This window comes from Protopterus annectens, chromosome 14.part0 (assembly GCF_019279795.1).
Source record: "Protopterus annectens isolate FY-2018-M chromosome 14.part0, PAN1.0, whole genome shotgun sequence".
In the NCBI taxonomy this organism is placed as follows: domain Eukaryota; kingdom Metazoa; phylum Chordata; order Ceratodontiformes; family Protopteridae; genus Protopterus; species Protopterus annectens.
Window position 1 is genome coordinate 170,867,776 of NC_056748.1, and position 17,481 is coordinate 170,885,256.

At 40.7% G+C, this 17,481-nt stretch overlaps 1 protein-coding gene across 1 annotated transcript in view; it reads right to left on the minus strand.

The window, feature by feature from the left end:
- The window catches only part of NHLRC2 (NHL repeat containing 2), a 2,274,872-nt gene that overhangs the window by 1,132,579 nt on the left and 1,124,812 nt on the right, over positions 1-17,481 (minus strand). Inside the window, exon 6 of the mRNA XM_044055938.1 lies at positions 12,928-13,021. Within this exon, the coding sequence (XP_043911873.1) occupies positions 12,928-13,021 (94 nt within the window). The remainder of the gene's footprint in view (positions 1-12,927; positions 13,022-17,481) is intronic.

Sequence of the window (17,481 nt, forward strand, 5' to 3'; positions counted from 1 at the left end):
GGGACAGCAGGTGAGATATGCTTGGGCCTGCTTCTGCTAGCCACGTGTTGCATGCTGTCTACATTTGCTCTGGAGGCTGCTGAAACCATGCTCTTATCACTTGCAAGCATACTTGTGTGCCTCTGTGTGACTTCATGAATTTGACAATTCTCAATAGCTTTGCTCAGCATTAAATCACTGTCACGAAGCAAAATCTTTCTTACTGCACCACTATTAATAGCACACACAAGCCTGTCCTTTACTAACTCATCTTTTAAATCACCAAACCTACATATTTTAGTTTTGTTTCTCAGGTCAATAATATAAGCTGCAAACGTTTCCCCTAATTTTTGATCTCTTGTATAAAACAAATGCCTCTCTAATGTAACATTTGTCTGGGGGTTACACATTTCCCTGAATTTGTGTTTCAAACACTTGGGGCCTTCCTTTGATTCAGCCTGTACAACAATGTGACAATTTTCACTTTCTCCCTCATATACTGCTGGTGCACACACAAATGAATGCTGCCTTTCAATGGCCTCTGACCCAGCTAGATTTAGCAAAATGGATGCCCTGGTACTACTTGTATAAAAATATCATACTCTTTCTCAAATATTCTCCAATTCTCTGCAATATTCTGATCAAATACAAGTGGTGATGGTTTGTGAAATCCATCTGCCATATTAACACATACCAGTGAAGGCTTTTGTAAGTATGCATGAACACACACACATATACATATGCCAGTACTTGTAACTATGCCCAATGGTACAACAAGCCTCTGTATAACTGAACTTTGTGAAATAAGTCTCCCGGGCACAAGAATACTCTTGAAATCACTGTACTATAAGAAATCATCAGTGTATGAAACATTTCAAAATAACTGTACTTTGCAAATAAACTGGCAGAAGAAGCTCAAAGTAAAAAATATTTTGAAGTAAATGCATGCGAATTAACAGCACACAGCACACTGAAACTTTCCCATAATGGCTGTACTTTGCCAAATAACTCTGTACAGTGCAAGAAACACTCTGTAATTGTGGCACTCTGCGAATAGACACACCCAGCACAAGAAACTTTTCAAAATGGCTGTATTTTAACTGCACTTCATGAAATAGTTGCACTTTGCACACAATAAACTCTTCGGAATAAATGCCCAGGAATAAGCACACACTGTAAGCACTTTTACACACTTTGAGATGCTTCAGATAACTCAACTTATGCCCTTAATAGCTTCAATCAATGCAAAACTGTAGTTTACGCCAGAACACAGTACTTTGCCAAAACACATGCAGTTGCCTTGCATTATTTATGCTTAATGTGCACTTTCTGCCCTTCATTATATTTGTTTTGCTTGTTTAATCTTTTTTCATGCCCATTATACTAGTCTTGTGCTCGTTTTACTCTAAACATGCTCGTTTTGCAATTCCGAGGTAATTCCAAACCCCTTTATGTGCTTTTCTAATAATCATTTTATCAAATATTTTAATTTTAAAAATCTAGTTTAATTAATAAACTTTTTCATGCCTCTTGCGTGTTTAATAATGCGTTTTGTACCCTTGTAATGCTCTGTTTTATCTTTTTAATAAATAAATCATTCATGCAAGTTTTTATTACCTTTAGTTCATTTCTGCCATTTTTCGTACTCTGTTCTCTTAGTTTACCTTCATTGTTAACTCTGCACCTCATAGCTCTGAAAAGCAGTCTCTGGAATATCAGTTCTGACACCATGTCGCTTGTCCAGTCAGGATAAAACAGATGAGCATTCGTGAGTTCTGTTCAAGCAGCTTTATTATGTATAAACACATCAGAATTGAGGCCTAATAAGATTAACTTAGATAAACTTATAACCAAACTTGCTATTACACCCATACATGTTCACTCTCTGGATGCGCTCTCAAAATGGCACTGAAGCTAGCATGTGCTTGCTATTTATATGTATGTGCTGTCCTTGAAATGCATCTTAAAGGTACAACACACACTATTCTAAACATCATATGTTTTCTTTCTTTATAACTGTCATCAGTCCGATATTACATATATTGCTCAACTCCTGCCTTCCCTTAAACCTCACTTCTCTTCCTTCTCCTGAACATTATTCTGCATGTAACATTCCCACAATTTCCATTTATTTCTATGTAATTAGCTCCTTCCCTTTTCTAAAGATTACACTTCAGTTCTTCTTTCTATTCTATAATACTCAACACTTCAAATACAGTTGGTTTATATTTTGATTTCTATTTTCTAGTAATTTTTTGGCAGACAACATAATTAAACTTATCAGGACCTTATATATCTACACAGTTCATATCCTGTATCCCAGCTTAAAAGAACCATTTCAGAGATCCATAGATTGTCACTAGACCAGGATTTTGATATTAACAAAGTTTAGGAATCGCTGAGCTTGTGTAGGATTGCCAGTCTATATAGGGGTAGTTGAAATTCCCCATGAATATCAAATTGAGTTTATTTTTATTTATTTATTTAACATTTGTTTACTGGGAAAGTCTGACTTGGAACAAAGCCACTTTTCAGCAGAGGCCCAGGGAGAAATGCTCCAGATGCATTTCTTTGTAACGTGGGATGAAACCGGAATACTTGGAGAAAACCCACACAAACGCAGGGAGGACATGCAGACTCCACACAGAAGGCACTCCAGCTAAGAATTGAACCACAGAACCTCTTGCTATGAGGTGACAATGGTACCGCTGCACCACTGCGCCAACTGGGTTGAACGGTGAGGGACTGTAGTACACTGAGACAGGTAGTATGGGTTTCCGTAGTTACACCCATTTACTCACTCAGTATTTCTGACAGAGTAGTCTATAAGAAATTTTTAAAATCTGCCAAATTATTACACTCTCAAAACATATGTACTCAGTTACCTTTTTCCTTCCCCATCACTCCTCCAGCATTTGCTGTGTACTTAAGGAAACTTTCTTTAAAATCTGCTTGAGGTATAAAATACTTGTGCAAGCAATTCCAAGAAAAAATCCTAAACCTTTTCAACTCTGTTGCATAACTGGGAGTCTCACACATGTCCTTCCATTTTTCCCTTGTAAACTGCTTTTCCAGTCTCTCTTCCCAATATTTTCTAGTGTCTTCTGCTTGATTCTTATAGTTATCATAGTTATCATACAGTATTTTTTATACTCTAATAATTATCCTTTTTTTAAGAGCAGCTTCTGTTCTAGATCCAACTTAAAACTCTACCAGAGCAGGTCTTTCACATACAACCCCCCATCCCTTTTTTTGCCTGTACTCAGATATCAGCCCCTGATAGGGGAGACAACCTTAAAGAACTAGGCCTCATCCCATGCTCTTTATTTTCTCCCAGTACTTTGCTTCCTTTGCCAGTTTTCTCCAGAAAATTCCAGACCCTCTTGCCTATTCTCTGTGCCCCCTTACTGCAGTCATCCCTACTGGCAGAATTTCCTTTCTCCATTTTTGTGTTGGTTTAGTTCTGAGAATACCTTGTTACTTTACTTTATGAATATAATATTCTGTATGGTGGTTATTATTCTCCTTAAAGATCTGCATCCAAAATCCCTCTCTCTCCTTATTTCTCAAACTTCTCCTCTGCTTCATTATCATCCCTTTCCACTTTGAATTACAGCTTTCTGCTTGTGTTGTGTATAAGAGCCTTAACTGTGTAGCTCTAAAATATCTCTTCAAATCAGGTAATCCTAAACCACCTTGTTTTATTGGAAGGATCAGCTTATCTCAATTAACACTTGCCCTCTTCCCTTCCCAGATAAATTCCTTTAACTCTTCATACATTACTGCTCATGATTTCTCCTGTGGTGAAAAAAACATACCTGACCTGTACATAAAAATAAAGGGGCTAACATTTTCATGACATGCATCTTACTATCCATATCATAAACAAGAGCTTCCAGGGTCCCCTAGCCTCTGAGGATAAATAAGATGTCCTTGTTAAACAGCTGGCTGAAAGACATGGGAATCAGTATCTTCATCCCTCTCCATAAAGGGGGAGAAACTACAGACCCTAGGAATTATCACCCCATTAGCCTGACGAGTCTGATATGTAAAGCTATGGAGCGCATCATCATGAACCTGATTAACAAATATATAGGCAATATCCAAACTCTAGAGCCCAGGCAATTTGGCTTTGTGAAAGGAAGATCATGCCTACTCAACCTGGTCAACTTCTTTGAGTCACTGGATGAAGGTAAGGCAGTGCATACAGCCTACCTCGATCTGGCCAAGGCCTTTGATACCATTCCTCACTCAGGAATTATTGATAAACTCACCAAACTTGGCATTGACCCCTATATCAGACTGCCGACCAGTTACTTGTGGAGTCCCACAGGGATCGGTCCTGTTCCGCATCTACTTCTCAGAAGTCCAGGCCAACACAAAGGGACTCTGGCTGACCAGGATCGCAGATGACTGCAAGCTGGGAGCCATTATTAACTCATCAAGTGATGCAGACATCCTACAGAAAGGCCTCACTGAGTTCAATGACTGGTGTCGAAAATATGGCCTTAAGCTTAATACCAAAAAATAAGTTGTCATCCCCTTTGGTAAAAACTCAGTTCCACTAATTACCACATCGATGGGAGCTCATTGAACACTGAAGGCATTATATAAGAGATCTGGAGACGCAGGTTGACAGCAACCTCTCCTTTGACCACCACACTGCCACTGTGGTCAAAAAGTCCTTCTGTGTGGCACATCTCATTACCAAGGGTTTTGCATCCAGGAAGAAAGAGGTCATTGTCTCTCTCTACTCTTCCCTCATTAGACCAATCATTGAGTATAATGCCCCATTTGGCATGTACCTCACTAGACACCTACAACAGCTAGAGAGGCCACAGAAGTACCTCACGAAGAGGATCCTAGGCCTTAAACACATGTCCTACATGGACAGACTCAAAAGGCACGAGCTATTCTCTGTCTCATATTGCCTACTTAGAGGTGATCTTTGCTTGACTTACAAAGCCATGTCTGACCCAGTTCTGTTAGACATGCTACATCTAAAGAAATCCCAATCCCTCCGCACCACATGCTCCAGAGACCTCAACCTCATTACCACAATCAACAGAACATGCTGGAGGGACAGTTTCCCCACCCAGAGACTGCCCATGCTCTGGAACAGACTTCCCATACATTTCAAGCAGAGCACCTCGCTGTCCCTCTTCAAGAGAAATCTTGATGAGTGGATGGGTAAAAGAAAGTTCACCCTGGGGATCACTCCAGTGGCTCTACTTGATAGAGGCACTGGGCACTAACGTCGGGTGGCACAATGCCGGGTCATTTCTAAGGGCTAGGCTTGTAAAGGCTCCAGGGCCATTAGCCTAGTACACACCTATGAACCTACCTTAATATCCTGAGTGTTGTCAAGCTAAGGTGTGAGGCCATCCATACCCAGTGGGGGCATAAGGCATACAGAATGTGACATGTGACAACTCCTTTACGGTGTATGGCGCACTGCAATTACGCTCTGAAATCAGAAAAAAATAAACATGCAGTGCAAGGAGTGTCATCACCATGCTACAAAATAAAAAAAATAAAACCTGTAAAGCACTACTGTAGCACGACACCTGACTATAATAGTGCTTTCAGAGATGTGCAACAATTCTTACACACCCCTTAAGTTCCTAAGTGCTACTGCAGTCAGGTTTCATGGAAGGGGCATTCCTTCATTCTCAGTCGTCCATGAATACCTTGCCTCATATTTTTTTTCTGTGCATAAGTTTACAGATATTAGTCTGTAAGTAACTTAATTTAACTAAATTAGAGCAGAATTTAAAAACGGTTTTCTCCAACTATATTTACTTTTTATCTATGTGAAAGCACTTGCTAAGCTCTTTATCAGATTTCAAAGACATTAAAACACTTTGTGCAGTTTTTTTTTTTTTCTTCTTTCGTAACTGGCTGTGTGGACTCGATACAACTCCATGCACTATAAAGAGTTCTGATCGGGTCTTACCAATCATAACCAATTATGTGTTCTTTACCAACACATAATAATATGGTTACGACTGGAGACCCTATCGTAACTCTCTACGTTAAGTGCATCCTTAGTGCAAGACCTGATCTTAACAGCACCTGAGTATGAGGGTGCTTAACAAAAGTTTGTTAAGGACAATCAAGTGCTGTTAAGATCCTGTCTCAAATTAGGGAGTGACATGGAAAACTGCTGGCCATAAAAGAGAAGTGGCAGAAGGTAAAACAGATTTTAAAAGCTTTTAGAATTTGATTTTACCAGACTTATGAACAGAAGCTGTGGAAGAGCAAAGTATCTACCAGCTTGTAAACATGTTAGTGCTACACTTCACTTCTGCCAGCTGTCCATACTCTCCATACTTCTCAAATCCCTCTGATTTTGTCTTATTTTTTTCCCTGTTCCTTGCAAATCATTCTTTGGTGTATTTTAATATTGTATACCTAATATTACCGACTGCACTGTATTAAGTTGATGATATCCAGCTCTCCTAATAACATTTATGTGCTACATTTGTTTAGCAGATACCATCCGTCCCGATATGTCAGCTCAATGCTGATAGTTAAAATGAGTGGTGTATTTTGTATATCTAAATAAGTTACACGTTGTAAGCACCTGACTCTCTCTCTCCTCCCTCACTGTGTGCCATTACTAGTACATAGTGCAGCATTACATACAACTCAGAAATTGTCTAGTTTTAAGACATCTAGATTTTAGATTCACTAAAATATTACTTGTGGTTTGCTTTAATCACAAGTTTTGACATAATGGGTAGACTTTTTTTGTTTTCTGAGCTTCTCTGTTTTCCTTTTCCATCACTATATTTCATGAAAAATGCACACTATACTTTATCACACTCATGTCAATGTGCTTGCCTACTGTCTTCGCTGTTGGTCACATCCAGCTCAAATAGTATTGTCTGCTCTCTTAGTCATCCAGGGCACAAAACAAAATTACAGCGAGAAATACACACACACACTCACACGTATATATCACATAATACACACACGCACACACATACACCTCCCTAACTACACTACAACAAACAAAACAACACACACAAACATAACATAACACACCTATCCTACCTATAAGCAGGGGGCCACCCCCCCTGCACCACCCATGTGGGGGGCAAGCCCCCCACACTCCCCTACTTATATATACTAACTCTGAGGTCGCACTAAACACACAAACACACAACACACAAAACACACAAAAACCACCACTACACACACACTCACACACTAAAATCCCTTCCCAGTACCCTTAACATAAACACCAATGACCTGAATCCCTAGCTTAATCCACAAACTGCACCGAATGTCATGAACATGACACCACGACAGCAGATTCGACATTTCCGCATTCGGCAAAGTGCAGTTTCGCATAACTACACTTTCCACTATTCAGTTTCGGAATACGGAAATTCGACATTTCAGTATTTAGAGATTGTCATGAGAGCCCATATATATATATATATATATATATATATATATATATATATATATATATATATATGGATCTACTTCATTTGATCTACAGACCATGTGATCGAAACTCATTTGGTTGAAATCTCATTTGATCGAAAAAGTATTCAAGGCATAAAACTGGGATTTGTCCACCTTCCTATTGTAATGAGACCCTGGAGTTGATATATATATATATATAGTTGGGGGTGTGTGGGGGGCACAGCCCCCCACCTATTTTCATTTAAAATGTGTACTTTTTGTTTTATTTTATTCTTTTAAATGAAAATAGGTGGGGGGCTTTGCCCCCCACACCCCCCAATATGGGGGTCTGTGCCCCTCACACACCCCTAACTATATATATATCAACTCCAGGGTCGCACTACATTGAGGAGGGGCACAAATCCCAGTTTTATGCCTTGAATACTGGTTTTCGATCAAATGAGATTTCGACCAAATGCGTTTCGATCAAATGGTCTGTCGATCAAATGAAGTAGATCCATATATATACAAATATACCATTAGTAAAACAAGGTAAGTGCAATATCATGTAGCAGTGAAACGTTTTGATGTTATAAGTTTATTATTCACTCATAAGTTAAATGTCAGAGTGGAAAGTTCAAACAGTGGATAAGAAGGAGGGTTAGAAAAATCTATTTGTTAGAGGTAATAAGTGGGGTATATATGGATGGCAGGAGAAATAATTAGTAAAAACAAGAATAAGAATAAAGGGAAATAAGAGTAACAGAAATAAAAACAAGGGAAAGGACAGACAGGATCTATACAGGTATTGGAGGAAAAGGAGCGGACATTTTAGCCAGGAGAGCAGAAAGTGCAAAGCCAGGGGTTGGAGAGAAATTCTTTAGTCTCACTTTAAATACATCAATATTACGTATTGCCCTGACTGCTGCAGGGATCCTATGCCACAGTTTTATTACATAGTGCCTGTACACACTTTGACCTCAGTTTTTGTAAGGCTTATAGAGGTCAAGTAGATTTTTGTCAGGTGATGATTTCTGGAGGTAGTGGTGGAGAACTGTACTTACAGCTGGGCAGGAAGTGGTATTAAAAAGAATGCTGTGTATTAAAAGAAGTTGGGTATAATTTAGTTGGTGGGATATTTTTAGCCAATTTACAGTTTTTAGTGCAGAACAGTGATGTATTCTGTGACTTGTATGAGCTACAAATCTAGGTACCTTATTTTAACACTGTTCTAGTTTAAATTTTAGGGTGGCCTGGAGATTAGTCAAGATGGGAAAACCATACGACAGAGAGGGAAGTAACTGAATTCAGCAAGAGTGGATGGTTGAATGCAGTATGGAATTTGGTAGCACTATATAGCATTCCTATTTTTTGTGATTTTTTTTTTTTAATTTTGCTGTTTGTGGAGCTCATATTTGAGGTTGTCATCTATTGTAAACCCCAGCAATTTTGTATAGGGCACTACTTCTATTGGTGGATTGCTTAGAGATGTGATCTTAAAGTTATTGTTCTCATAGGTAAGGCATTTGGTGGAAAATAAAAGGAGTTTGTTTTTTGTTGGATTAAGAAGGAGTTGGTGGTTACAAAGACAGTTTTCAACAGGATTAAAGGCATGTTGTGCAATCTTTTCTAAATTGTCTGGGAGACAGAATACTTGTTGTTTGGCATGATGAGTAATACATCTGATAGCACATGTAGGGACAGTGATCACTGAGAGATTCAGGAAGGGTTCCTGATGCAGTGTAGCTGCAAGAATCAGAGACCAGAAGCCAGTTAAGAGTGGCACTAGTGTCCTGGGATTTGTTATTGAGTAGGGGAACTAATAAACTGTTTGAAGCCATGAAGGTTGATGATAGAAGAAGGAAAGTTAGAACTTAAAAGGCCTCCAATTTCATACTGAAACCACCTAGGATGACCGTTTCATTGGTAATACTGTCTGAGATCTGGTACAGGATGCATTCAAGGGTGGATGTATTGTTTGCAGGGGGGATATACAGAATAGTTACACCAAGGAGCTCATGGTCATTTAATTTTATGTAAGAGGTAAGTAGCTCTGCATTATTGAATCTAGACAGAGTTTTTGTAAGAGTAGAAGCTTTATACATGTTAGGGTTGACAATAGTTACCTTTCTAACTTTTTTGTTTAGCTTGTCAGCTCTAATAATGCTTTATCATGGGGGAAGAATTCCATGGTCTTTTACATGACGTTTTAGTCATGATCCAATAAGGGCAACTATATATGGTGCATAATAAGAAATCCAGGTATGCAGTTTAGTGATTTTGATTTTATTATAAATGCTACATACACTTACTGAGGTAAAGTAGAGGTGTTTGGAATTATTAGAGGTGACCAGAGGTGATGTGGGTGATAGGAGGCAGAAATGGAAGGAGGGCCTGGGTTAGCATGTTTGTCACCACACTGTTTAATTGTTCAATAATTTTGGAGGGAGTGAAGTTGTTTATAATTGTAATTCTTATTTTGCTCTGTTCTGGGGTGGTAGTCAGGACAGGTTAACATTTTGCATTTAAAGTAAAGAGTAAGTGAGCTGCTGTGGAGCAAATTCTGGTGAAGAGTTTTGGAGAGAATGGTTTAAATTGAGGCTTATAGTACGGGGAGGAAATTCTGGGTGTTGTAAGAAATGACAGTAATGTAGAATACTGGTGGAAGAAATGATAATGAGGCTGGAATGAATGTCTTTATTTTTTAATTAACCAGAACTGTGCTGAACAGATGCCAGTCTCTCCTTTATGTACCAGATCTTCTTGTACCTTTCAGAATAAAAGTCTGCATACACTGTAGCTTGGTTAACAATGTTTTACTATGTACAGTGGAGGTAGATGTCAACAATATCCAAATCAAATCTTAATGTCTATAGCATCTGCACTCTTTATACTGTCAGTAAATTCTGTGCTCGGAATGTCAAATTTTACTGTCTTCAATAACAGTGCTGGTAAACTGAAATAGACTGAATTATAATTGCCATAGTTCTGCACTCATTATACTATCCCTAAATTCTGTACTCAGAATGCTATTATGTCCACAGCTTCTGCACTCATTTTCCTTTCCTTCTGAATAATATAATTAATATTCTGGAATGCTGGACATTTGACCTGACTTCTGCACTCACTCTCGAGTATCTGTACCAAACGTCTCTGGATTGCACTACAATGACTTTCACTGTATGAGTCTAAATGAATTAACTGTGTTTGAGGTATCTCCTAATACCAAAACCCTGTAAGTTTCTACACGCCTCTTTCACCTTGGTTGCCAAGCTTCATACCATGTAAATAAGATCTGTTTGTAGTCAATGCGCTGCACATTCTGTTCTTACCAGTATTCTTGTGTGAAGGTTATTTTCACTGATTGAAAGTCCATTCACTGAATCTGCATGTAAAATGTAAAGGCCTGCTTTAATATGTCTGCATTTCTAGACTTATGCAAAGAGAATACTGTATTTTTGTCTTTAAATAAAAGCTGGTCTTACAGGTCTAAAAGTGATTTGATGGTTTGTGATGAGAGAAAGCAGTAGTAGTGGAAAAGTTAAGCTGGTGAAGAGCATATTTACTTGTGATGAGATGGGGAGACAATGAAGTTATAACGGTAGACACAAAGATCTGTGACAGTTAGAGTGATGTTATATAAAGTTAAGAGTGATAAGGGTAGTGTGTGCGTTGGATAAGAAGTGATATTGATACAGCTGGGAATCTAAGTGAATAGTGAGCAAACTGGTTAACAGCAAGACAGAGCTGGGAATCACAGACAAGAATTCGTAGTACTGAGTATGAATAAGAATAAGGTGAGAAGGTAGAACATAGAAAGGGTGGTATGAATTCAAGAGTAAAAATGAATTAGGAGTAAGGTTGTTTAAAATAAATGATACTCAAGTTCGTTAAGGAAGAGGTGAGTTTATAGATTGAAAGGGAAAGGAGGGCAGTAGTGCAAAAGGAAAGAAAGGTGAACATTTACTGGGCAGTCATAGAGTGATTGAGTGGGAAAGACAATGTCAAGTGACTGAGAATAAGCGACTAGGGAGGAGAGCATTAATACTACTGTGACGGGTGGTATAGGCTGGGTGAATGTCTGCAAATTGTCCCAATATGTAGCTGTGGCTTTAAGCAGGTCTGTGATGTCATTAAACAATGGCAGAAGAGCACAGGGATTAAATGTGTGGATTTGTGGGTTGGCTGAGCAGTTGTGTGTGTGTGTGTGGGGGGGGATGAGCCACAATCAGTCTGGGCCTTCTCAAACCCAGTGATTCTACACATCCAGCCCAAGAAAGGTAAATAAATGGACTGAGTTTCTAACTGGTAATATAATGGGGAATGTAAACCTCCCCATGTAAACCAGCAAACCTCACTCAACATGAGTGGAGCACTTCATAACAGAATAACCAAAAGTAAATAAAGTAAACAATTAAATAATACTTTGTTACAAATAAATGAATGTATTAACTAAAAGTCAGTGCTTTCATCCACACCTACCAAAGATTTCATCAGACTGAAATTCACTTTACTTTGATAATATGATAAAAACACTAATCAAATAAAAATATAAACATCACAATCAGATGTACTCATATAAATATGTCATTAATACCTAAATTCACAAATTTAAGATCACATAAATAAAATTTATTGAATTTCAGTCTGATGAAGTCATATGTTTGTACAATACTTATGTTTTAATTTCCTAAGCATTCCACAGAACGATATTATATCCAATCACAAGTACAGTTTGTTACATTTTCTTAAAACAGATTCCAAAAACGTAACACTCAGTTTCTTAGAATCCATTTTTCAAACACAAAATAAACTGGTAACAACTAGCGATCCAACAGCAGTCCTCTATATTATTATGTTATACAACAACATACAGCTGTTGCAAAGGAAATGTCTGCAACAGGGGGATACAGTAGTAGCTCAAACAGGGAAAAGGCAAGACAGCTTTCTCAGTAAAGTCTGAATGAAAAATTAATTGGGCTCAAAGATACCAATAAAAACTGCAATTTATTTCTGCAAGTCACTAGTCTGTAATCAGACTTGACTGGGGAAGGACATACCAGGGGAACAATAAAACAAGAAATATTCATAAGGACCAGGTAAGAAAACTATGTCCTCTAGTTAGCTTGTAAGCAATCTGGTCCGGGGAGTTTCAGAAGAGGCAACTTTATGCAAACGCTATGTTTTTTTTTTTTTTTTTTTTAATAAATTACACTTTTTGTTGGGATCCTTTAGCCAGAGGAGTTTCTACAGCATGGTAAAATACCAAGACAGCAGAAGAGATACTTGTGACTGTTGCATTTGCTTATGTGGTAGGAGGGATCCTCATTTACGCATCATGATCTTGCTAACAGTGTCTTGCATTAACTACAACTACGCGCTCATTTTAAGACATCCATCACTTTGTGCAATGCTAATTTTCATTAGTATGCCATTTCAAATTACGATTCCATCTCATACCTGGCATCCAGTATGTGATTTCCACACTTTTATCTGCATTTCATTTTTACGACTGATAGATTCACTCACCTTCCTTTGGGAAGCTTTGCGTCTTGTAGCATGAGAGCCCATATCTGGTGCGATCCTGCCATTGCTATCCACAAAACGCTGTCTGCACAATCCTCTGCAATGTAATGGATGAAAAGAGAAGTTTAACAGTATTAGCAGGTTTGTATTTGGCTTAAACAGCCAACTTTAAATTAAAATAATTAGGAAAATACGTAAAATGTTCACACATTTCTTGCACTACAGATTCAACTCAAAGAACATGGTTCAACTAAGCAATTAAGTCTGAACAGGAAAAAGAAGTTATGTACTCACCATAACGTTCCATCTGAGTAGTTATACTTCATTTTTCTTCAACCTGTGGGCATTCGGATCCATATCGGATCCGAGCCGGCAACTTTACAAGCATCTGCTCCGAGCTCCAAGCTCCTCCCACTTACCCATTATACACTGCCATCTACTGCCTTCCCTCAGATCAAATTTGCTGCAAACCAATACTAACCAGCAACTCAAACTAGAAAGAAACCATAAAATGATCATAAACACGAGAAGGTTGGGGGAAGGAGGATGGGACAGTTGAAGAAAAATGAAGTATAACTACTCAGATTGAATGTTACTGGTGAGTACATAACTTCTTTATCTGAAGTAGTTAACTTCATTTTATCTTCAACCTGTGGGACAGAGTCCCCAGCTACTCACGCCCCTGGGAGGCCCTTATGGAAGGATATTCCAGAGCACTGCAGAGCCAAAAAATGGTCTCCCTCTAGAGATTAAATCCAACTTATAATGAGAAATGAAGGTATGCGACTTAGCCCAAGTTGCAGCCGCACAAATGTCATCCAGTGACACCCTAGACCAGAAAGCAGCAGATGTCACCATAGATCTGGTAGAGTGAGCTTTAATCGGACCAGCTGGAGACAATCTTTTGTCTTTGTAAATTTGCAAAATACATAGAGTAATCCATCTAGCTAAAGAGACTTTGGAGATGGTCTTACCCAGAAAGGGCTTAGAAAATGACACAAACAACTGGTCAGACTTACGGAAGGGCTTTGTTCTGTGCAAATAAAAATTAAGTTGTCTATGAACATCTAGTAAATGCAGTTTATATTCACCTAGGTTTTGAAAATTTGGGAAGAAAACAGGCAGATTAATTGTTTGACTCAGATGCCACTTTTGGTAAGAAAGAAGGGTTTGTGCAGAGAGAAACCCTATCCTTATGGAAGATCAAATAAGGGGGCACAGCAGACAAGGCCTGAAACTCAGAAACCCTCCTAGCTGAAGTAAAAGCCACTAGGAAAGCTGTCTTCCAGGATAGAAACTTTAAATCCACTGAAGCTGCAGGTTCAAAGGGGGGAGCAACCAAGGCCTGAAGAAACAAAGTAAGGTCCCAGGGAGGAACAGCATTCTTAACTGGAGCACGTAAAAGAAAAGTGACTTTAAAAAAAGCCTTGCACAATCTGGAAGAGGCCAGGGCATTCATGTTCTTGCCAACATGAAAATTTGAAATAGCTGCCAGTTGCAATTTCACAGTGGAAGAACTGGCCCCTTGTTGAAAAATGCTGGCTAAAAATTCCAGCACCGTGGATACAGGGGCCGTAAAGGGATCCAGCTTTCTCTGAGATGTCAAAATAGAAAATTGTTTCCATTTACTGCGGTAAAACTTCCTGGTGGAAGACTTATGAGACTCCACCAGAATAGTTTTTACTGAAGACGAAAGACCGGGAGTCCTGGCAATTAAGGGAACTGGAGCAACCAAGCTGTCAGCTGGAGGCTGTCCAGGTTGGGTGGACAGATGCCCGAATGATGTAATATGAGATCCAGGCAGGGATCTAGAATCCAAGGAGGAGCTAGAACATGAGACCAGAGTAAGGGGAACCAAACCGGACGAGGCCAGAATGAGCCAATGAGGATCACCTTGCACCGCAGTCGACAGGCCTTCTGAATAAACTTTGGAATGAGTGGTAACAGGTGATAAGCATACAGAGGCCCGGTAGGCCAAGCATGGACTAGAGCGTCTCTGAGGGATTCCTCTGGTGAGGGGATCAGAGCGAAGAACTCACTGCAGCATTGGAAGGAGATGCGAAGAGATCACAGCAAGGCTGACCCCATGCAAGGAAGATCTCCTCCGCTACTGACTGCTTCAGAGACCACTTGTATGGCATCAGAATAGCCCGACTCAATTTGTCCGCTAAAATGTTGGAGCGTCCCGAGATGTGCATTGCAATCAGAAACTGACTGTTGAAGATCGCCCACTCCCAAACTCTCATGGCCTCGTGACACAGAGGGGAAGATCTGGTTCCTCCCCGTTTGTTGATGTAACAGACAACAGATATGTTGTCTGACTGAATTGCAACAGTTCCCAGAGGAAGTACAGTATGGAAGGCCTGCAACGCTAAAAGCACTGCTCTCATCTCCAGTACATTGATGTACAATCCAAGGAAGATCAGTATGGAAGGCCTGCAACGCTAAAAGCACTGCTCTCATCTCCAGTACATTGATGTGCAATCTGGTCTCGATCTGGGACCACGTGCCTTGGACCGTCCTTCCCAGATAATGCCCCCCCCCCCCACCCTAGCTGGGAGGCATCCATGGTCACTGTGGCTTTGACTGTGGATGGAACAAATGGGCGTCCCGCTACAATCTCTAGAGACTGGACCCACCAGGGAAGTGACACCCTGCAGGCTTTGCTGATATGAATTGGGTATTCCATGGGGAGATCCAGCCAAGACCACTGTACGGCTAGAGTCCACTGTAGAACAAGCATGTGAAGACACATGCAGGGGAGTAGACAAATTGTGGCAGCCATAAAACCCATGGCTCTGAAAACATCCGTCGCCGTCAGCAACCTGGCGCCAAGAATCAGTGATACATGAGCCCTTAGGCTCTGGACCCTTTTTGGAGTTAGGAAGACTTTCAATTGAAGGGTATCCAGCCGTGCTCCGATAAAGTCCAAGATCTGAATAAGATTCAAGAGTGACTTGGGAACATTGACTGTAATCCCTAAAAAGGCTGCAAGATGTAGGAAGAAATCCCTGACTTGGCAAAGAAGATGCTTGGTGGAAGCAGCGAGGAGCCAATCGTCTAGGTAAGGGAATACCTGAATCCCCTGAAGCCTCAGGTGAGCCGCTACTACTGCCATTACCTTGGTGAACACCCTGGGGGCTGTGGTGAGACCGAAGGGTAGGGCCCGGAACTGATAATGACTGGCTCCCAGCTGGAAGTGAAGGAATCTCCTGGAGCTTCTGTGTATCTTGATATGGTAGTAATCATCCTGGAGATCTATTGAGCACATCCAGTCACATTCTCGAAGATAAGGTAGAATGGACTGTAGCATGACCATCCAGAATTTCTGTTTGGCGACAGTCAGATTTGAAGTTGACAGGTCCAAAATGGGCCTGAGGTCCTCCGTCTATTTTGGCACTAAAAAGAACCTGGAGTAAATGCCTAATCCAGTCTGATCGGGGGGACCGGTTTGATGGATCATTTTTGAAGCAGCTTGGAAACTTCTAGCGCTGTCGCCTCCCTTTGAGTGGGTGGGACATCTGGAAGATGCTTTGGTCTGATTGGAGGGGCAACAAAAGGAATGGTGTAACCTCTGGATATTATATGTAGCACCCAACGGTCTGCAGTTATGGACTCCCATGCCGCCAGGTGCAATGATAATCTTTCCCCGAATGCCTCCAAAGTAGGGCAACACCTCAGAGTTGCTGCGCGGGCCTGTCCAAGAAGGGCTCCCTAGACCCAAAGTTCCTCAGACCCTTCTCTGCCTCTGGGTCAGCGTCTATCCTGTCCCCCTCTGCCTCTAGGGTCAGCATCTATCCTGTCCCCCTCTGCCTCTAGGAGACGAGTTGTCCAGAGTCCCAGGAAAACTGAGATTTCCAGACCACATCTTCTTTTGCCCTCTCTGATTCCAGGAAAAGGATCTTTCAGGGTTAGAGAAGTGGATTCCGATGGCAGACAACGTCTTCCCATCTTTCTCACTCTGAACAAGGGTGTCACGGACGGTCTTCCCAAAGAGAGAAGAACCATCGAAGGGGGCATTCAAGACGCCTTGAAGGGGTCCACAAACTGATACAATCTGAGCCAAGCATGTCGCCTGATAGCAACGCCAGTCCCAGCTGCCCTAGCTGCTCCTTCCGTAGCATGAGAAAGGAGGCGCATGGGCATGTTCTGATTTCAGAGTAGACATCTTCACGGAGAACAGATGCTTATCCTCCTGCAACACAAACTCTGGGGGCGACTCAGCTAACTCCGTGACTATGTCCCGCTGCAGTCGTATGACGTGTGCCAAGTAGTTCAGCGCTCATATGGAAAATGTCACTGAAGAATATACTTGCTTCCCAAATCGATCCACAGTCCTGGATTCCTTATCCGGAGGGTGGACCGAGGAACTTTCTTGAGCCAGTTCCCTCTTGGTGGCTGCTGCAACCACCATAGCGTCCACAGGGGATCCTTTATACCAGGCCGGTCTGTCAGAGGGTGGAGAGAGAATTTCATCCAGGCACTTTGGTATCGGCTCTACGGTGTCCAGCTCCTTCCATGCCCGCGTGGTAATAAGATCCACTAAAGGATACATCG